General features: G+C 34.4%; 1 protein-coding gene across 1 annotated transcript; it reads left to right on the top strand.

Moving 5' to 3' along the window:
* Positions 1-1,106: 1,106 nt before the first annotated feature.
* LOC125670930 (DNA-directed RNA polymerases I, II, and III subunit RPABC1) lies at positions 1,107-19,680 on the top strand. The gene is made up of 7 exons (XM_048906376.2): positions 1,107-1,383; positions 6,254-6,342; positions 9,217-9,278; positions 10,914-11,134; positions 11,483-11,541; positions 15,131-15,209; positions 19,243-19,680. Exons 1-7 carry the CDS (start codon positions 1,327-1,329, stop codon positions 19,306-19,308), a joined length of 633 nt encoding a protein of 210 aa, XP_048762333.1. The 5' UTR covers positions 1,107-1,326; the 3' UTR covers positions 19,309-19,680.
* Positions 19,681-21,047: the final 1,367 nt, after the last annotated feature.

The raw sequence follows: 21,047 nt of genomic DNA, 5'->3' as shown, positions 1-21,047 counted from the left end.
TTGTACGAGTCCAAGCTATTTTCGATCAAGTTTCTTAATTGATTCTTGGATACTTCCAGAACTACCACAGGCCATTGATGCATTTTCAACACTGGAAAATCGTCGGCATAACTCTATCGAGTGAAATAAACAGAAACCGAAAAAGATTGGAATTAGTCTCCTTATCATTTGCAATGTTTCCTCTAATTTTTGTTACGGTGATACTCGTAATCTCCAATAATTTCCACAACTCTCTCTCTCTCTCTCTCTCTCTCTAGCCACCAAACCTACTAAATGAGGACATCCTCACAATGTGTAGAAGAGAATACACACATATATTATTCTAAAGGCAAAAAAGTACTATGTTAGGTATAGCTATAGGGATATCTATAAAAGTTTATCTAATACTCTCTTTTGAATTATGAAAAAAAGGTTTTTGAGAGAGAATATTAGTAAGGACATGTCCTCACACCACTTGTCCTCACTAAGCTAATATTTCGTATCTACATCTTTCACATGCTGTAGGTCACATTTATGAGGACGTAATTGTGAGGACATTTATTTGTCCTCATAGTGCAATTCTTGTCCTCACAACGCCTGTACATTGGTTGAAATCAGTCCTCACTTTACACGTTTTACTGCCCCCCCCCCCCCCCCCCTTCTTTAAAGGGCAGACTTTTAAAAAATGTTCAACTTATGTATGTATATATATATATATATATATATATATATCGCTAACAGCACTAATATCTATATATTATGGTATTCACTCAATGCTTTTTTTAATCACTGGTTACATAAAGTCATATTCAAAATAAATGTAGTTCAAAACACCATTTCTCTGAATGTAAAAACGTGTGTGATTTAGTATTTTCAGTACTTTGATTTAAACTTGTTCACAGGCGTGGAAATCATAAATATTCTGGAATACAAATGGTAAGGAATTTTCTGTTTTATCACAGATAACTAGTGGTTAATCTCTACAGTATCGGCAATCGGAACATCGCTCATCCTTTTCCGTCAAGTCGAGAAAAGGCTTTCCTCTACTTGAGATGTATCGATTGCAGTATCGGGACTATTCGGTATCTATATTTACCCATTTCTCGTACAAACTTGTTTCGTTAAAAAAAAAAAAGGTAGGGAGAGAAAGAGATAGCGTGTGTTTGTGTCTGTGATTATTTAATAAACAGTATTTAATAATGAACGGATGGCCTGGTGTTTTTATTACTACCATATATGTTACGAAAATAAAATGCTGCTGGCTCTACAAGTGATTGCAACTTCCGGTTTTAGTTCTGCATGTGTTTTTAGTGCTTACTAGTTTAACAGAAGAAATTTATCAAAACAATGGATGATGAGCAAGAAACATACAAATTGTGGCGTATTCGTAAAACAATAATGCAGGTGATTTGAACTATCTAGTTAAAACCATAGGAATTTAAAACTGTTATTCAAAAGTAGTCTATACTAAACAGGTTGAGAACACTTCCCTTATAGCAAGATATTCTCGCTAAAACTCGATTATCTCTCTCTAGCGAGAGTAAATATATCCTGTACAACCGAGAAAAACGCCCGTGGAATACATCTCTTCGTGTTTAACTTTCACGTGAAAAGAAGAAAAAGTGCTAAAATGTCTGATACTTCTGCAAATATATTAATCAAAACAAAACCACTCACGATGTGTATTGGATTTCAGACTGCTGCCCTCTTACGCAACAACTTTGATATACAATTTCTTGACTATGTTGTTAATTTCATAGAACCAATTCGCATCATGTTGAGTGTGTGTCACACTTATTCAACAATGCACAGGATTTGCCATTATTTTCAATAAAGACGCCAAAACACCTGTTTATGGTAAATGTTTACTCTCTCACTAAAGAGAGATAATCGCGATTTAGTGAGAATATCTTGCTATAGGGGAAGTGTTCCCAACCTGCTAAAGACTAAGTGATTACAAAGCTGAAATAACGTAGCCCTCTCCCGAAAACGACAGAATAAAAAAAATTGGAGAAGCTACATTATTGCAGCTAGTCATGATATTAATCATAACGTATGAAGTCTATGAAACAATCGCCTGTGGCCGTAGTCTACAGCTGGTCTACAGTGTTCATCCTATCTCAGTTTTGTCACGATGTGTGTCTTGATATAATTTGTGACATTGTACAAAACATCACAATGAAACAACCTCTTCTGGCATTTAAATTATTTCTGAAAGCAAGGTACTTACTATTACACATATTCATATGAAATCCACAATGACTTAGTTCACAAAGATAACAAGAAATATGTGCTGTTTCCCAGCTGAAGACTTCTGTGACGCAGTTAACTATATAAGGTTATGTGAATCGAATGTTCAAATCTCTCTGTGCTTTTATTGCTCATTGAAAATACACGGAAAGTACCAGTCATATCTTCAGACTTCTTCAAATAGCTTTGCTGTTTGGTATCTCAGCATTTCATGTGGCTTCACATTTGACAGTTTCAATGCAGATTGAATGTTGATCAGAATATGTCATTTTAAATTTAAAGACCATTATGGATTTGATATACATGCTCATTAATGTAAAAGTTAAGTTTGTGCATAGCTTGCAGAAATAATATAAGTGCTGAAAATGGGTGGATGATGTATTGAGTGTCATTTTTTTGTGGTATTTTTGCATATAGTTTTATTATATAGCTAATAATTCTTTAGCAGGGATAGACATTAACTTTTTATCTCACCCTTGGACAATTAAATGCAAATTTTCACTTGTCCAAATGAAAAACTTTGTTGTCTGAAAAATTAATTTTAATCCTCCCCCTCTAATTATTAAGATTTGAGGTTTATGGATTGCCTAACCCTGGGACTTTATTGTAGTTGACTGCCATTGATGAAAGAATAACAAATGTCGAAGTTATAGATTAGAAAATTACAAAGGCCAACTTTATAGGGAAATAGATCTTTTCACTGCACAATAGCAGACAAGGGAATTAACTTGCGGCGAAATGTTGACACATGTATTTGATTCAAATGCTCAATATTTCAACTATAAAACAAAACTGCAACAAATAAGTTTTTATTGAGTAACTCAACAAAAATGTGCATGGATGCTATCAATTCTGTAAATTGTATTTCCTGTAAGAAAATACAAAGTGTCGGGGATTGCGCTGAATTTCTTACACAAACACAAATATTGAAATATGTTTTGCAATCAAAACAATGCTCAGCCTTTTTTGTTAAGTCGAGGTAAACAAGTTTGGGCAGATATGTAAAACATGCCAAGGTTTGCATTGCTAGATGACGTACAAATTGAGTGGCTTCTTATTGATAAAGATGCAGAAATGGATGTTAAAATATTTTAAAGTTATTACGTGGAAAAATTACTTTCTCCTGATTTCAAACAGTGATAAAAGAATAGAAAATTTATGACCATATTCAGAATTATCTTTTTTAGAAACTGTTACAATTTTTAAAAATTCTTAACAATACACTATTTCAGAAATATCAGCTCCTCTGTGATGGAAGGACATTTTAATAGAGTGTATATTTTTGTCATAGACTTGTGATGAAGAAGATGATCAAAGTTTGATTTGAAAAAATGATTTCTGTTTAAGGACCGGTACTGAACAACAGTACACATAACAAGAGAAAATTGATTGATAAGGCTATTGATGTGAATATGCAAATAGCATTTATTTTCATTTTTACTTGATCTTTACTCTCCAACATAGAGAGACAATGAAGTTCAATATTTGTCCAAGGTATTTTATCCTTCAATACTTATAAACTTGCCTTGACTTTGTGGTTCAATACAGTTCAGAAGTTTGCATAGCAGATATGATCTTCTTTGAGGCAATATATATTCATTGTGATAAACATATACAATGTATCGACTGTACATATACACAAATATTAATAGAATCCTTCAATAGTATGGGTGTGGGATTGGGAAGTTCCGTGGAGGGGGATGAGATTTGCTGTCTGGACAGAAAAGTTTATATTTAAATGAAAGCTTCCTGACATAGTGCAGATTCAAGTTTGTTCAAACCATGGCCCCCGGGAGTAGGGTGGGGCCACAATAGGGGATCAAAGATTGGAATATATAGGGAAAATCTTCTTCTCCAGAACCACTGAGCCAGAAAAGTTTACATTTATACGAAAGCTTTCTTGCATAGTTCAGATTCAAGTTTGTCAAAATGAAGACTCCAGAGGTAGAGTGGGGCCATAATAGGGGATGAAAGTTTCACACACAAATATGTAGGAAAAATCTTCTTGAGAAACATTGGGCCAGAGAAGTTAACATTTATATGAAGCTTCCTTACATAGTGCAGATTCAAGTTTGATATCATCATGGGCCCTGGGGGTATGGTGGGGCCTCAATAGGGGATCAAAGTTTTATATACAAATATATAGGGAAAATCTTTTAAAATCTTTTTCTCAAGAACCACTGGGCCAGAAACGTTTACATTTACATGAAAGCTTCCTGACATAATGCAGATTCAAGTTTGTTAACATCACAGCCCCTGGGGGTAGGGTGGGGGCCTCAATAGGGGATCAAAGTTTTAATGCAAATATATTAGGAAAGTCTTCATCTCAAAAACCATTTGGCCAGAGAACTTTACATTTACATGAAAGCTTCCTGACGTAGTGCGGATTCGAATTTGTTAAAATCATGGCCCCCGGGGGTAGGGTGGGGCCACAATAGGGATTAAAGTTTTACATGCAAATATGTAGGGAAAATATTTAAATATGGGCCAAGGTGAGTGATGTGGCCTATGGGCCTCTTGTTTATTTCTATTCTAGCAATTTTGAAAATGCACTCAAACTAAATTTGACCAGTGGGTCCATGTGTCAAGCTGTTTATTGGTTGTGACTTCATTAATACCAAGACGTGACTATTAAGGTTATAGCCAATAATAGCTGGAAGACGCCTTTCCTGCACTCAGAGTATTTTTTATGAGTTTCTTATTGTCAAATTTGCAAATGTCTAAAACCGCTTTTATTTAGTTATGAAATTCCCAATTTTAGCTCTAAATTTTCATAATTTTAGCCCTAAAATATTAGCCCTTAGTTTTTGCCAGAAAGTGCTGGACAGCCTGTAATTGCCATCTGACAAAAATTATGGTCTGTTGGAAAACATTTCTGAATTAATTTTTTGAGTCTTCTAGATTGGCAATCCAAGAGAATCACATGATTAAGGTGTTTTTCTAGTCCTTTTGAGATGCAAATAGATTTTTGCGAAGATGCACAAATGATTTCCATTATGTTTACTCTTTCCCATCATAACTTCTCTGTATGTAATTTCTGATTTACAGTTTTATAACATTATCTTAATACTGATCCACTATTATTATTTGTTGAAAAGGTAGTGAAGCCAGATAATTTATTCGGAATATGTGTATGACTATTCTTCAGATTGAGGTTAATATATTTCACGTGTTTAAATATTTTTTTATGTTCCTCTTTGATATTAGATATAATGATATGATCCTTTCAACACACACTGCATTAAATTACCATTGACCTTATATCTAAAATTGGTTGGGTTTTTTTCATATGATACATTTGACTTTGACCTTTCTTAAATGGGCTGACCTATCCCTATAAATTTTAGGAAGTATTTGTTGAATATTTCTGCCCTTCCAACCACAGAAAGATTAATGATAATTCATCATAGATCTATACAAATAATTGAATTTGATACATTAAGGATTTTTTCCATTTCAGATATTTGATATTTTTGCATGGAAATGTCAGAATGAGTGCATTTGTTTACTGTTGAATCAACATAAAGTGTCTGTCTGAGAGATAGGGTATGGTAAACTTGAGGGGGGATGCTAAGAATTCTACAATTAGTACAATTACAAGTATCTGAAATTTTAGCAACAAGTTAATAAGACAGTCAAATAGTTTTTAAAAAATAGTTTTTATAACAACCTTTTAATCCCCTCGGGTTTCTTTGATTTTGGACGGAAATGCATTTGGAGGAGGGGGGGTGTAAATTGCTGAGCTTACCTTCTTTGCTACAGAGTTGAACTCGGAGGAATTATTTCTCCAGTTAGTCTGCTATCAGTTTTCAAACTACTGTGGGTAGATTTTTTGGCTCATTTTTCATGAATTTGAATATACAAATTTTTACTATAAGTTTCAACCATGATCTAAATCACATTAATGATAACTCAACTTTTGGTCCTAAATATCAAAAATTTATGAACTCTTTATTACTGAAAATCTGGTACCTGCCCTGTGATATAAATGTATGTTAACATTCAAATCTCATTTCTGCTTTAGCTTTGCCATGATAGAGGGTATTTAGTTACCCAGGATGAGTTGGACCAGACATTGGAAGAATTCAAGGGCCAGTTTGGGGACAAACCAAGGTATCTTTTATTCATTTACAAATATCTAACATTTCCTGGCTGTACAATAAAAAAAATTATTTTTTTTTTGTATATTGGTTTTCTCATTTGAGGTTAGTTTCCTCATATTTGTTACTTGAACAGTGTTGACTAACTTGTCATGCTGTCATTTATTCCAATTCATTTATTCTTTGGAGGTGCCTGGTGGTGGGAGGATAGTTGTACTAAAACATGTTGATAGAATCACACTTTATTGACATTGCTTAGTCTCATTTTGAATTGTCTCAAGACTAATGACACCAGCTGAGCAGAAATTGCAGTAAAAGTGAATGACAGTGATATTTTTATGTTGTTTATTCCTCTTCAACAATAAATGATAAACTTTCAACATAAACATTTACATATGCTGATTGAGAGTGTGTAATTTGCTTCAATTTGATGAATTGTTAGACATGTTTTTTTAAAAATAATTATTTATCAAATGCTAGATTAATTAGGAAAAAGATTTTATGCTAAAGTGTGCTTGTTACAGAAACTTACTTTACACCATTTAAATCTTGCTAACTTATAGCCCTCCTGTGATATTGTCAGTCTGTCAATCGGGGAGGGTTACAAAACTGCAGCTACCCTCATACTGCCTGTCCTCTTCTTATTCATTTTGAGCTCACCTGAGCTCGAGTGAACTGATCTAAAATTGTTTGTTATCTGTAAACTTTTCTTATGTTGAAATTTTTCTGAAGAACCATCGGGCCAATTTCAACCAAACTTAATACAAAGCATCCTTGGGTAAAAGGGACTCAAGTTTGTTCAAATGAAGATCAATCTCACCTTCCAAGGGGAGATAATTGAGAAAACATGAAAACAGGGTTTATATTTAAAAAATCATACAATATAATTACATATTGAAGATTCTGACAAGTTTCTTCAAACTCTGATACCCATAGGGTTACGATAGGGGTTCAAAGTTTTACATGGGAATAATTAGCAAAATTCTTTGAAAATTTTCCTGTCAAGAACCACAAATGTACAACATCAGTATATTATATTCCATGGCATAGCTTTACCTTGAAGGGGAGGGGATTAAAGAAATATTAGGACAGATGGGGTTTTTATACAAAGTAATATATCCCTCCCTTTCTTTAAAGGGATGGGGGGGGGGGGGGTTGATAGCAGTATAACAGTTTTTATGTTATGGAAAAAAAAATCAATGAAATATTTCATTATCAGACAGACGATGAACAACATAATCAGGCTACAATGCTATCTTGACTGTAATGCTTAACAGGCAACACCAAAAGTAGAGTCCTATATTTCATAAACAACCTTCATATCGTTAGTTATTTCACTGTTTTGATAATATGCAGATACAGGACAATAAGGGGGAAGAAAGGGATTATTAATTTATATTAAAACTTCTTTTCTCTAAAAAAAAAATTACAGCATCTGGGGGAGGGGAAGCGGAAGGGGTGGTTTGAAATTGACTGATTAGTTGGATTTCATACCAAATTGAAACTACTTCTATTGTAGCAGGTGCAGGTATGCTCTTCTATAAGGTATTATCAAAATATCAAAACTGCAGAGATGTCAAAAGTATAGAATATTGATTCAATGATATACATGAAGTCTGATATTTATTTAGTATCATTCAAAATATAACTCTTGCATTGGATGACTGAACTAATGTCATAAACTGTCAAAGCACAGGCAGAAATCAATTTCATCATTGCACTCATCGTTGAAAACCCACGATTTATTGCGTTTCATTCCTCTCTCCATCATCCGTGGATCCATTCATTGCTACTCACTCGTTCTCATGAATAAATATACAACAAAAATATCGTCCAATCAAAGTAATCGTTATAGTAACGGAACTCTTCTGTTTTTAATGGTAGCATTAACTTAACTTTGCTATCACAACAATTGTATACCAAAATTGCACTGAAAGCCTTTTGTTGATTGGACAAATTTGCTCAGGGTGTACTATGAGCACCCAATCAAATTGCCATATTGATTTTTCATGAGAACGAGCGAGTAGGAATGAATGGACCCACGAGAGAAGAACAAAGCGTAATCAACCGTGGGTTTCCGATGATGCTTTGCACTCATTTGTGTGTTTGTGAAAATCTGGATTCATGGAAAAGTCCAAAAGAAACCTTGTATGTGGTCCTAATTGTGGAACAAGATAAAAAAAATAAGATGAAGAAAAAAATGAATAAACTTCAAGAAAAGCAACTCTAATGATAACAAAATGAGCCATTATCATGTTTAGTTCTATTTTAATGATGGTTATTCAGGGGGGGGGGGGGGGGGGGCACCCTTGGTTAATTCATGTGCAAAAGATCCTTATGGAATATAGAATTGACTTTGTTACAAGGCTAGTGATCACAAAGGTACAGATTGTAAAGTTGATATACATGCATCTGTATGTAGTGTAGATTTGGATTTGCTTACTCTATGATCCCCAGATTGGGATGGGATCACATTAGAGGGTTAAAAAAATTTCAGAGGAATACATGTATTTAGAAAAATTCTTTGAAAATCTTCTGAAAGCCACAAAGATTCAATTTGTTTGATATGAAACTACCTTCATAAAGTATAGATTGTTCACCATGACACCGGGGTCAAGAACGAAACCACAATAGGGGTTTGGAGTTTTGCATAGGAATATGTAGAAAAATTGCATGTAACTAGAAAATTTTTATCAAGAATCACAATGGTGCAATTTTTGAAATGGATATGTTCACACCATGACTCCTATGTTGGGATTTAATGTTTTATTTGAGAGAATGCATTAGCTCAGGTGAGTGATGTAGCCCATGGGCATCTTGGTCGTTATTTTTCTTTTCTTCCAAATCTTTTTCATGCCAGAATTTGATTTTGCTGTGTCTCTTGCAGTGAAAGGAAGCCATCCAGGAGTGACCTCATTGTTTTAGTGGCCCACAATGATGACCCAACAGGTATGTAGGGGGGACACCTAGATTTAAGGAAGAATTGTCCAGATTGTTTGTATAGTGGGAGTAAATAAACAATGGAAGAGGGAGAACATCTATATAATTTGTAAAAAAAAAAAAAAAAAAAATGTATGTAACAGTTTATCCTAACTGTATTGACCTCTTCCATATGTCCTCCAAAATACAATCTTGAAATTTATTGGTATGTGGGTATACCATGATAAGACAGTGTGTCATGTACCATTTTTGATGATCTTTGACCTTGACCTTTTATGTATCAGTCAATAGAATTTTATGGGCATTTTGTTTTTTGTCCTGACCAAAACTTTTTTGTCTTTTGACATAAGCCTTTGATATTTGGTATGTGGGTATACCATGATAAGACAGTGTTTCACGTGTCATTTTTGCTGACCTTTGACCTTTAGAATTTTTTTGGCATTTTTGTTGTCCAGACCATAACTTTTTGTCTTTTGACATAGGCCTTTGATATTTGGTATATTAGCAAGTTTAATTTACTATCATATGTTCACAACACTGTTCCTTGTTTGAAGCTCATATACATATGACGAATGTATATGTACCGTAAGTCGTAATTTTCCACTTTAAAGATGATCCCTAAAAAAGTTTTTTTAAAACTATGGAAAATGGAAGGGGAGACATCAGTTTTAGTGTGCTTAAGGTAACTCCATACTCGCAGTTTTATCTGATACAAGTTTAAAAAGTGTATTTATTTCCATTCATTAGAGTTAAAACTAACAAATGATGAAATAAAATATATAGGTCATCACACTTTTTAAGATGTAACACATACATATACAGAATCATATATCAGCGTCAGAAAATTGCAATTTTCATTAAACAGTGTTATCGAAATTTCATAAAATCTGGTTGTGACGATATAATAACATTCATAACAATTTCATAAAACTGTTTCCTCACAAAAATATACAAAATGTCTGTAAAAATAAAGGAAATCTACCGCGTAAGAGACTTGATAAAGAAATCAATAAAAACAGAGTTATTGCCCTTGGGTTCAATATTTTGAAACTTATCGTTGATTATTCATAGATCTATAACTTAAACTTTTAAAGTAGTTTATCTTTAACAAGATTTTTTACAATAACTATCGGAAAAGACTCCAACAAAATTTATGTTCCTATCATGCAAAATCTAAATAAATCATTGATTTTGCAAAATCAGATGACATCACAGAAGGGTGGAATTACTTTAAACAATTCTTCCTAGTTTTAGATACTGATTTTGTTATTGTTTATCAGCATATTCTGGTTAGGTGAAGTAACATTTATGTTTGATATGGTCATTTCCAGGTTCAGAAATTAAAAAATATATTGCATAAATAAAATTAAAAAATATATTGCATAAATAAAATTTTTAGTGTATTTTCCAACATATACTTAAAATCAGATATTTTAAAACATGTCTTGGATTTGATATAAAACCTTGTTTATGACTTCAGATATTTAATGACTGTCATATGTACAGTTGAATATGTGTATCTCAAAGTCTGCAGGTCATTGATATACAGGGGTTTGAGATATCTGAATTTTACAAATTGTACCCTTGTGGTCATTAGCCCAACGTCATAGCATAAAAACAAACTTACTACTGCTTTATTTACAGACCAGATGTTTGTGTTTTTTCCTGAGGAGCCAAATGTGGGTATAAAGACAATAAAAACTTACTGCCAAAGAATGCAGGAGGAAAACATCACTCGGGCCATCATCATCGTCCAGAACAGGATGACGCCATCTGCCAAACAGTCCCTCACCGACATGGCACCCAAGTACATACTGGAGCAATTTCTGGAGGCTGAACTTCTTATTAATATCACAGAGCATATGGTAAATAGTAAGGTTTTGTTTGTTGATATCAGAAACTTAACCCTGAACCAAAGTTAAAATTCAATGTACACATGTAATGTTTAGCTAACTCCATCCCATTTGTACAATGTAATTCAATACCAATTTTCATTCCCTAATGGTTGTTTTCTTCACCCTGCAATCCAACATTCTGACTAATCAGACACAAAATATGTCTCCCAGAACATGGGGGATTAAACAGGTTTGACTGTATTCACAAAAAATAACTAGTTTAAAACATGGTACACAAAGATACATTACCATAACAAAATATTTTCAGATTTGATGAGGTCAGGATACCTTTGATAAGAATTTGTTATTTTATTGCAGCTTGTCCCTGAACATGTAGTGATGACAGTGGAGGAAAAGGCTGAACTGTTGTCCAGATAGTATCCTTTTACTAGATTATAATAGTTCTCATTACTCATGGAAAGAAAGGAGAGATAGTTCTGCCCTTCAATGAAGAGGGACACGTTGCTTCACACATTAGCCATTTGGTCAGTGACTGATAATTAGAGAGCTTTTAACCTGACCGTCATCATTTTAATGTCTTGTAGAAGACTCCTATTTGTTTTCAGATCCAAAGGTCAATGACTTTTCTCTATAGTGAATACCATTCATCTGATCACTTGTAATACATTACAATGAATGGTGCACAGATAAATTAATTTTGTGCCTGTCTGGCCCCCAGACAATCACCTAAACTGATTTGTAATTGCTAAGAGTGAATAATCTGATCATTTGGAAGTCACTGAAAAGTTTTACTGGTTAGTGCAATGAAAGTTGGCAATATCAAGTGCATTTTTGATTATGACGAATTGTGACGATCTGAAATGGTGAAATTTGGAATCACACTGAACACATAAGAAGCAGAATACAATAAGTGGACTGAATGTCTCACAAACAAAGTCGGTGTACAAAGTTTGGGTGATACAATAGGAATCCCTCTTTCCTTCCATTTCATTATGGAAACACCCAAGAACCTCAAACATTGACAAGACATTGTGTCACAACCCTGGACTGAGGTAATTTGGTGATGGTCAAAGAGGACCTACAGTAAAGGTCCAAATATTTCTTATGGGAATCTTTGACAATCTTTCCAATAGCAAAGATTTCAGAATATGAAAATACCCTGAGACATGCAGTGCATATAGTTATCCAATGACAGGTATTGGATTATTGTTTGGCTACTATTAGTGTTTCAGGGTTAACTTATAAGGTTTTTAACAAGTCATTTATCAGTTGCATTAATCTATTTTATGCAATTGAAAACAAGGTATACATGAAAGGTGAAGATAACGAACAGTGATTAATCTCATAACTCATGTAAGCAAAACAAAATAGAGAGTTGGGCAAACACGGACCCCTGGATATACCAGAGGTGGGATCAGGTGCCTAGAAGGAGTAAGAATCCCCTGTCGACCAGTCACACCCACCGTGAGCCCTATATCTTGAACAGGTAAATTGAGTTATCTGTAGTCAAAATCAGTGTGCCAGAAACGGCCTGAATGAGTCTTGGACAAATGATTCAAAGCTGATTATTAAACTGTTCCCCACATAGATTTCAAGTGTTCAAGTTCTGCTCTGATCACATCCTGTATAAATTATCTGTATTTTGCCACCAAAAGTAAATATTTATTTTGTGATTGATAATTTAAGGATTTGTTTTTTGGTTACCAAAACCTACACAGGTGATGTTAAACATGTAATTTATTCAGGACAGCCTTACTAGTAACGGTCGGTGTTAAATTTAAACAAAACCTACACAGGTGATGTTAAACATGTAATTTATTCAGGACAGCCTTACTAGTAACGGTCGGTGTTAAATTTAAACAAAACCTACACAGGTGACGTTAAACATGTAATTTATTCAGGACAGCCTTACTAGTAACGGGTGGTGTTAAAGTTAAACAAAACCTACACAGGTGATGTTAAACATGTAATTTATTCAGGACAGCCTTACTAGTAACGGTCAGTGTTAAAGTTAAACAAAACCTACACAGGTGATGTTAAACATGTAATTTATTCAGGACAGCCTTACTAGTAACGGTCGGTGTTAAATTTAAACAAAACCTACACAAGTGATGTTAAACATGTAATTTATTCAGGACAGCCTTACTAGTAACAGGTGGTGTTAAAGTTAAACAAAACCTACACAGGTGATGTTAAACATGTAATTTATTCAGGACAGCCTTACTAGTAATGGTCGGTGTTAAAGTTAAACCAGGAAAAATCAGAATATTACTTCTGCGAAAAATATCTTTCCTGAAGAAATTGTTTTTAACTAAAAAATGACAGAAAAATCAATTGATAAGGAAGTTTAAAGTTTTTAGAAAATGTAGGATATCTATGAGTCATCTTTAATTATGAGGTATTAACATTGACACTACAAAAGAAAGGAAGATCAAGGTTTATTTAACCTATTGAGATAATGGCTTCAAAAAATAGATCATGAATCATCAGACAGAATGTGACTTGCAAATGAAAGTAGTTATCAATTTTGAAAATTCGATATGCAGTACATCTATTGGTCCTAGTAAAGAAGTCGATATTGTAGAATCATTATACTTGTATTTGTGGCTTGATTTTTAGGGATCTTGTTTTTGTTGGTGCTATTAAACCTGGAATTTGAAACCTCAGAAAAATATAGGGAACTCAAGATAACTTAAAGTTCAAGGGACCTTGGTAAAACTTTGAGAGATCAAGAGTTCATGAGATGCAAGGTTGAATTAAATTTAAAATCCAGAAATTAAAGGTTCGACCATTATGGTTAAGAATTTATAGTAACCAGAATGGTATACAATGTATTTACAACATTCTGGAATTGTTTTGACACATTTTCCTTTGTATGTTTTCATTGTCGTATCCCTGAATTTTTTTTTTTTAAATAACCATCTCATTGTCAAGTCATAAAAAACTTTTAAAAAATACACTGTATCCAATCGTCATGTATACACTACTACCACTTTGCGATATCAAGAGTAAAAAACAAGGAAATGTGTTTTGCGAGACCCAAATTTTACTTTGAGAGATCAAGAACTTTGAGAAATTGGAAGTTTGAGATATGGAGAGTAAATTTGCTTAGTTATATTGAGAAAAAATGTTGATTGGGACCATGATTTCACGTCACGAGATCAAGAACTTTGAGAGATTGAAGTTTAAGCCATCTCAAGTCACCTGTACACAATTCATATAACATGTTGATGTACAAAATCTGTATCCATGAAGTTACATCCCAACAAAATGTAAAATCTTGGCAACCTAAAATGAATCTGCAGTATTTCTGGATCTTGTCTCGTATCATTAAAGTAATTCCACCCTTATGTGATGTCATAAGATTTTGCAAAATCATTTACATGTATTTAGATTTATGCATGATAGGAGCATAAATTATGTTGGAGTCTTTTCCAATAGTTATTGTAAAAAGTCTTGTTAAGCATGAAATATTTCTTAATAAGTTATAAATGATTAAGTTATATATGAATAATCAATGATACAATGTATGTTTCAAAATATTGCATCCAAGGGCAATAACTCTGCTTTCATTGATTTCTTTATCAAGTCCATTATGCGATAGATTTCCTTCATTTTTCACAGACATTTGGTTTATTTATTTTTTTTAAGAAACAATTTCATGAAATTGTTATGAATACTATTATATCATTATAACCAATTTTATTAATGAAATTTTGATCATGCGGTATAAGGAAAATTGCAGTTTTCTGATATTGATATATGATTCTGTTTATGCTTGTCTTGCATCTTAAAAAGTGCAATGACCAATATGTTTTATATAATAATTTGTTACATTTAAGTATGATAAGTGGAAATAAATACACTTTCTATACTTTCATCAGATGATAATGTGAGTATAGAGTTACCTTAAGACAGTCATCATTAGTTAGGAATTTTGATAGAAGTCTCTCAATATCGGACTTTCTAATTCATATGCTTTGAAATCCTTAACGATAAATCCAGCAAACTGAAGGAATCACAGTTACCCAGAATACAACAAGGAGATCCAGTGGCCCGCTATTTTGGTCTAAAGAGAGGACACGTAATTATTAGCGATACCTAAGCTGAAAATTCATATCAGCTTTTCTGATTGAAGTTTGTCTGTAAACTATACACCTTTTTGAAAACAGGAAATATCATGGCTTATCATATACAGTATAATCTGTCTAAACCGGCTATGTGTGGTTCCAAAGAAATTGGCCGGTTTGCACAGAGTCCGGAGTGCAGAATGTTGACAAGAATGAGAGTTGCTTCCCTTGTATTCATTATCTATGCATACGTGTTTAATGATTGCTAACGTTGTAATATATCACAAAAGAATTCAAAATATAAATGTCAGTGTTTTATTGACGTGCTCATTTGATAAAATTTCAATTTTTATTAAACAGTTCAAAATCTGGGAATTATTCGCGCAATTTTCTGTTGGTAAATTGTTGATCTCGTCTACATCATCGCCATTGTCAAGTGCTACAATATGTACATTCGTCAAGTTTGTGTTGTGTTCGTTTAAAATTTGTCTTTCCCAGCTTTCATTGTAAATGTATCGCTTTCAACTGTCTCAATTTGTGAAACGGAAACTTATGTAATGCCGAGTGATCGACCGGACATGACGAGTTGTGCTAACTAACTGCATATCATCACTGTCTGACTCGCCGGAGAGCTCCGAGAAGTCCACGAGGGGAAACCCTGCTTTTGGAAAACATAACGGGATTGTTGCCGATTTTGTTGATTAATTGAACTTTGTCTTTTAATGTCAGTTCTCGTCTCTGTCGTTAGGGGGAGAGCATCATTACCTCGTGCGTGGTGCTGTCATAATTGAAAAGTGCACCCCTAAAAATCAGGTTTTATTTAAACTGATCGCGACTCATCGCCAGTTGCAGTCTTTTACTTACCTGTGGCTTCCCTTGAGACACCCTATGTGTACACCGCGTGTGATCGACCGAACACCGACAGGTTGGTCATCGTGGGGTGGCTGGTTTAAATGCGATAATTAGAGCTAATTACGAGCAGTTGGGACCTTGTGTACACCGAATACAATTGACCGCAACAATTAGGGTGGTGTATCATCGAGGGGCCGGTTTACACAGGATAATTAAAGTTAATTGATAGCAGTTGGGACTGTGTAAGCCGGCCGATATACAGAATACGCAGTATCCGGAGTACAGGGAATTATTAATAAAGGATTTGTTAAAGAAATGTTAGGGACTATATTTTGTGGCCGGAATTGACAGAGCACCGGAGTACTCAGAGGCCGGTTTGGACAAATTATACTGTATATATAAGTGTGTATAACTGAATGAATTGCTACAAATTCATTAGAAATCTCTATAATCATGTGTGAGCCACCCTGGATTCTCATGGCTGTTTTTTAATCTTGTTTAGTCAGACTAGCATTTTGACATCAGTATTATTTTAATTGTAATGTAAACCTGATTGTTACTGTATACAGGTTTATACCACCACCAACCTTGCAATTAAAGTTGAGGGGGTGGGTTGGGGGAGTGGTTATATTGGCATCAGGTCTGTCTACAGACCGATTGATATCTGGCTTAAAGAAGTATAGCGCACTTGGTATACAGTTTCACCTACTTAAATTCTTTTTTCTTGAATATCATTTTTTACAAATATTCTGCTATACGGTGTCAGTTTTTACTTGTGTTTACCCAAATTACTCAATAAAGATATTTATATGTTGATAGTATCTTTATTTGATAAGCATAAACATCACCGTGATTATATAGAGTATATAGTAGATGTAACATAATGGGCCTAAAAAAGTGCAAAAGGCCACCCTAAACCAGAAATAAAACGCTGAAATTGTTTTACTTGAGTATGACTACATAAGTCCATTTGAGGAAATTTGGTTTAAGGTGGCCCTCTTGTTGAAAATGGCTTAAATATGAAAAAATCGTTCTCAAAATTTACCTTGAGATTTAGCAGCCTGTCAAATGTGAAACCTTTAAACTTACATGCCTGGATGGCCTAGTGGTTTAGGTGCTCGGTAATCTTACACTTAAAGCATACTTTCCGAGTTCAAGTCCAATATTTTCCCAATCTATTTTTTTTTTTTTTTTTTGCTTTTCGTTTTTTAGGTCGTTTTCTGGGGGGAGGGGAGGGTGTATAAATGGTGATACATATATTTTAACAAATATCAAATATTAGTCATTTTCATCATAACTTCAAATATTTGCAAGTTATGACCTAAAGGAAAAGAATTTATTTTGAGATCACTGTAGTTCCGTTTGTTTACACTAACCTGTTCCTGGGTGCACAGGATTTTCAAACCGTAATGTGGCTGACGAAAAGCTAAACAAATACTACAAGTAAAGGGGCACAAATGCACAGCAATAAGTAAAAATAGGGCAAGGGAGGAAAATAACTGTTATACAGTTGGACTTCTCAAAAGTAAATATAAAAACTCATATAGCAACTGTCATATGATATTTAGGCAAAGCTAAACACTAGAATTATCAGTCAAAGGGAAATGAACTGATGAAATATATTAAAGGTGCTGCAGCCATGTCAGAAAAAGACAGTGAGCTAAGTAATGCCATATGTAAAAGTGTTGTGTGATATGAATGCACCTATGAAAATATTGTACTGTTCATCATTCCACATAGGAACATGGTCTATTGATTAAAGAACAACTCATATAAATGTCAGTAATGCTAAACTGCAGCAGTTATTTATCTTGGTTAACGAAACATTAAAAGCGTTCGTCTTATATTAAAAAATAACACGCCAGTCTATTATTGGAAACCAGTGTTTTCCTTTTAGATTTCTGAGTCGGCTGTTTCGTCAGCAAAAGCACTATACCTCTTTCTCGAAAAAATCTCAAATTTTAAGTTGAGTTTTCTGTTATTTAAGCAGTCAAAAATTGAGTAAAATCTCAGTCTTAAGTCCAAGTTTCGCCTTAAGTTTCATTGAGAAATCCTGGCCTGGTCCTTCAGTGATTTCCCTTAACACTCATAGTCATACTTTACACATAGATTTGCAAGGAGGTGAGGATGATCCATATTGATTTTGGGGACCTTTACTTTTCCACAGGAAGTTACCATATTTCTTACAGAGACTTGCCATGGGATAAGGATGACCCCATCTTCATTTTTCAAAGGTCAAGCAAACTGGAAAGTGATGTAGGAAAATGGTTTCAGCATTTTTAATTTATTTATTTCCCTTACACCAAATCTTACCCCAAAACTTGTTATGTGATGAGGAATACCTTTATTGCCAGAGGGGTGGGTGGGGGAGGGGGGGGGGGGGGGGGGGGACAGGGGTGAATTTAAACTGTACACAGTATTTCGACATCATGATGACATTTGGTATCAAAGAATTGCCTTTAGGTTTTTGAAGTTTTTTGTAAGAGAATAAGATAGAAATGTGAATATGTGAATAGAAAATGATGTGTGATGTTAATATGGGAAGCATTTTAACTGATGGATACATGTCAAATTGATAACTGCATATAGATAGGGTAGTATAAGATAGTATGGATAGGAAGTATTTCAGCATTGGGTGTCCAGGTAGTGCAACGGTAAAACTCTTGCTTCTCACGGCTGTGACCCAAGTTCGATCCCCATGATCGACAGTGTTTGTATGCAAGGTGAAGATAACGAACAGTGATCAATCTCATAACTCCTATAAGCAATACAAATAATTAGTTGGGCAAACACGGACCCCTGGACACACCAGAGGTGGGATCAGGTGCCTAGAAGGGGTAAGCATCCCCTGTTGACCGGTCACACCCGCCGTGAGCCCTATATCCTGATCAGGTAAACGGAGTTATCCGCAGTCAAAATCAATGTGAGAGGATACGTTGGTTGCTTGCTCGTACACACAGGTTTCCTCCGTTTACCTTACACAAAATGACCCCCTAAGGCCAACACCCACGCAAGTCAGTAAATAGCTAATGTTCATTGTTGTTTGTTTGACTTTAAAGTAAAGATTTTTTATTTTTTATTTATGTTTGTGTTATCGAATATTTACGGGTTGCAAAGTGAATGAGGAGTGATTGGTCTTTACAAATGGAAAACAACTGAACATAAGCTAAATGTGGTTTTCAATTTTCAATTCAGGTTGTAAAGATTATTAGAAATTCAGAGACTGCAGGGAGATATGTGAGCTATCGATTGGTTGTGTAAAAGAAGAACAATAGGCGACTGCCAGTTAATATGTCTGCATGAAGACTACAACAGAACCAGTACATTACTTCTCCAGGAGCAGATGATTTCGACATTCTGAATGATGTTCCTGAAGTTTGTAGCAAGCTTCAAAAGACAGTACAAGGACATTAAATTGTTCTAGTAGTCACATTTGTGTGAAAGGAAGAATGTTATTGTTTTCGTGGAAAGCATGATGTTTTGTCCATGGCTAACATTAATTATGTGATGATGTTCAATTTATTCATTCCTGTATTATTTTCATATCCATAATACATGCCCATCAGTAAAAGTCATGCAATATTTTTTTGGTTGGATACACAACATTATAATAAAAGTACAGTGTTAAATCTTTATCAGGTTGCTCATTTATTGCATTGTTTTAATTTAGTAAGATTATGTTATGATGGCTGGACATAGTCAGGTATCCAAGGCTGATACATGCATCTTCTTTCTGCTCTCTTTATATCTGAAGGCAAACAGAAGACATCATAGATGATTGGTATGCATGGATCATATCAAACAGTGGAATGTCACTCTTTAGAATGGAGTGTCACTCTTTAGAATGAAACAGTGGAATATCACTCTTTAGAATGAAACAGTGGAATGTCACTCTATAGAATGAAACAGTGGAGTGTCACTCTATAGAATGAAACAGTGGAGTGTCACTCTTTAGAATGGAATGTCACTCTTTAGAATGGAATGTCACTCTTTAGAATGGAACAGTGGAGTGTCACTCTTTAGAATGAAACAGTGGAATGTTCTCTTTAGAATGAAACAGTGGAATGTCACTCTTTAGAATGAAACAGTGGAGTGTCACTCTTTAGAATGAAACAGTGGAATGTCACTCTTTGGAATGAAACAGTGGAATGTTGCTCTTTAGAATGGAGTGTCACTCTTTAGAATGGAATGTCATTCTTTAGAATGAAACAGTGGAATGTCACTCTTTAAAATGAAACAGTGGAATGTCGCTCTTTAGAATGAAACAGTGGAATGTCACTCTTTAGAATGAAACAGTGGAGTTTCACTCTTTAGAATGAAACAGTGGAGTTTCACTCTTTAGAATGAAACAGTGGAATGTTGCTCTTTAGAATGAAACAGTGGAATGTCGCTCTTTAGAATGAAACAGTGGAGTGTCACTCTTTAGAATGAAACAGTGGAATGTCACTCTTTAGAATGGAATGTCATTCTTTAGAATGAAACAGTGGAATGTCACTCTTTAGAATGAAACAGTGGAGTGTCACTCTTTAGAATTAAACAGTGGAATGTCACTCTTTGGAATGAAACAGTGGAATGTTGCTCTTTAGAATGGAGTGTCACTCTTTAGAATGGAATGTCATTCTTTAGAATGAAACAGTGGAATGTCACTCTTTAAAATGAAACAGTGGAATGTCGCTCTTTAGAATGAAACAGTGGAATGTCACTCTTTAGAATGAAACAGTGGAGTTTCACTCTTTAGAATGAAACAGTGGAGTTTCACTCTTTAGAATGAAACAGTGGAATGTTGCTCTTTAGAATGAAACAGTGGAATGTCGCTCTTTAGAATGAAACAGTGGAGTGTCACTCTTTAGAATGAAACAGTGGAATGTCACTCTTTAGAATGGAATGTCATTCTTTAGAATGAAACAGTGGAATGTCGCTCTTTAGAATGAAACAGTGGAATGTCACTCTATAGAATGAAACAGTGGAATGTCGCTCTTTAGAATGGAGCGTCACTCCTT

The sequence above is a fragment of the Ostrea edulis genome, chromosome 4 (assembly GCF_947568905.1).
Source record: "Ostrea edulis chromosome 4, xbOstEdul1.1, whole genome shotgun sequence".
In the NCBI taxonomy this organism is placed as follows: Eukaryota; Metazoa; Mollusca; class Bivalvia; order Ostreida; family Ostreidae; genus Ostrea; species Ostrea edulis.
Note: the sequence above shows the minus strand (reverse complement) of the source record. Positions and strands in the feature narration are given on the sequence as shown.

What these genes read in the sequence shown, in the direction of transcription:
- LOC125670930 (XM_048906376.2), top strand. Translation starts at nt 1,327, where the DNA reads ATGGATGATGAGCAAGAAACATACAAATTGTGGCGTATTCGTAAAACA. An exon ending in CAGTTTGGGGACAAACCAAG is followed by an intron (nt 6,343 to 9,216) that starts GTATCTTTTATT and finishes TGTCTCTTGCAG; the next exon opens with TGAAAGGAAGCCATCCAGGA. An exon ending in GCTGAACTGTTGTCCAGATA is followed by an intron (nt 11,542 to 15,130) that starts GTATCCTTTTAC and finishes CGATAAATCCAG; the next exon opens with CAAACTGAAGGAATCACAGT.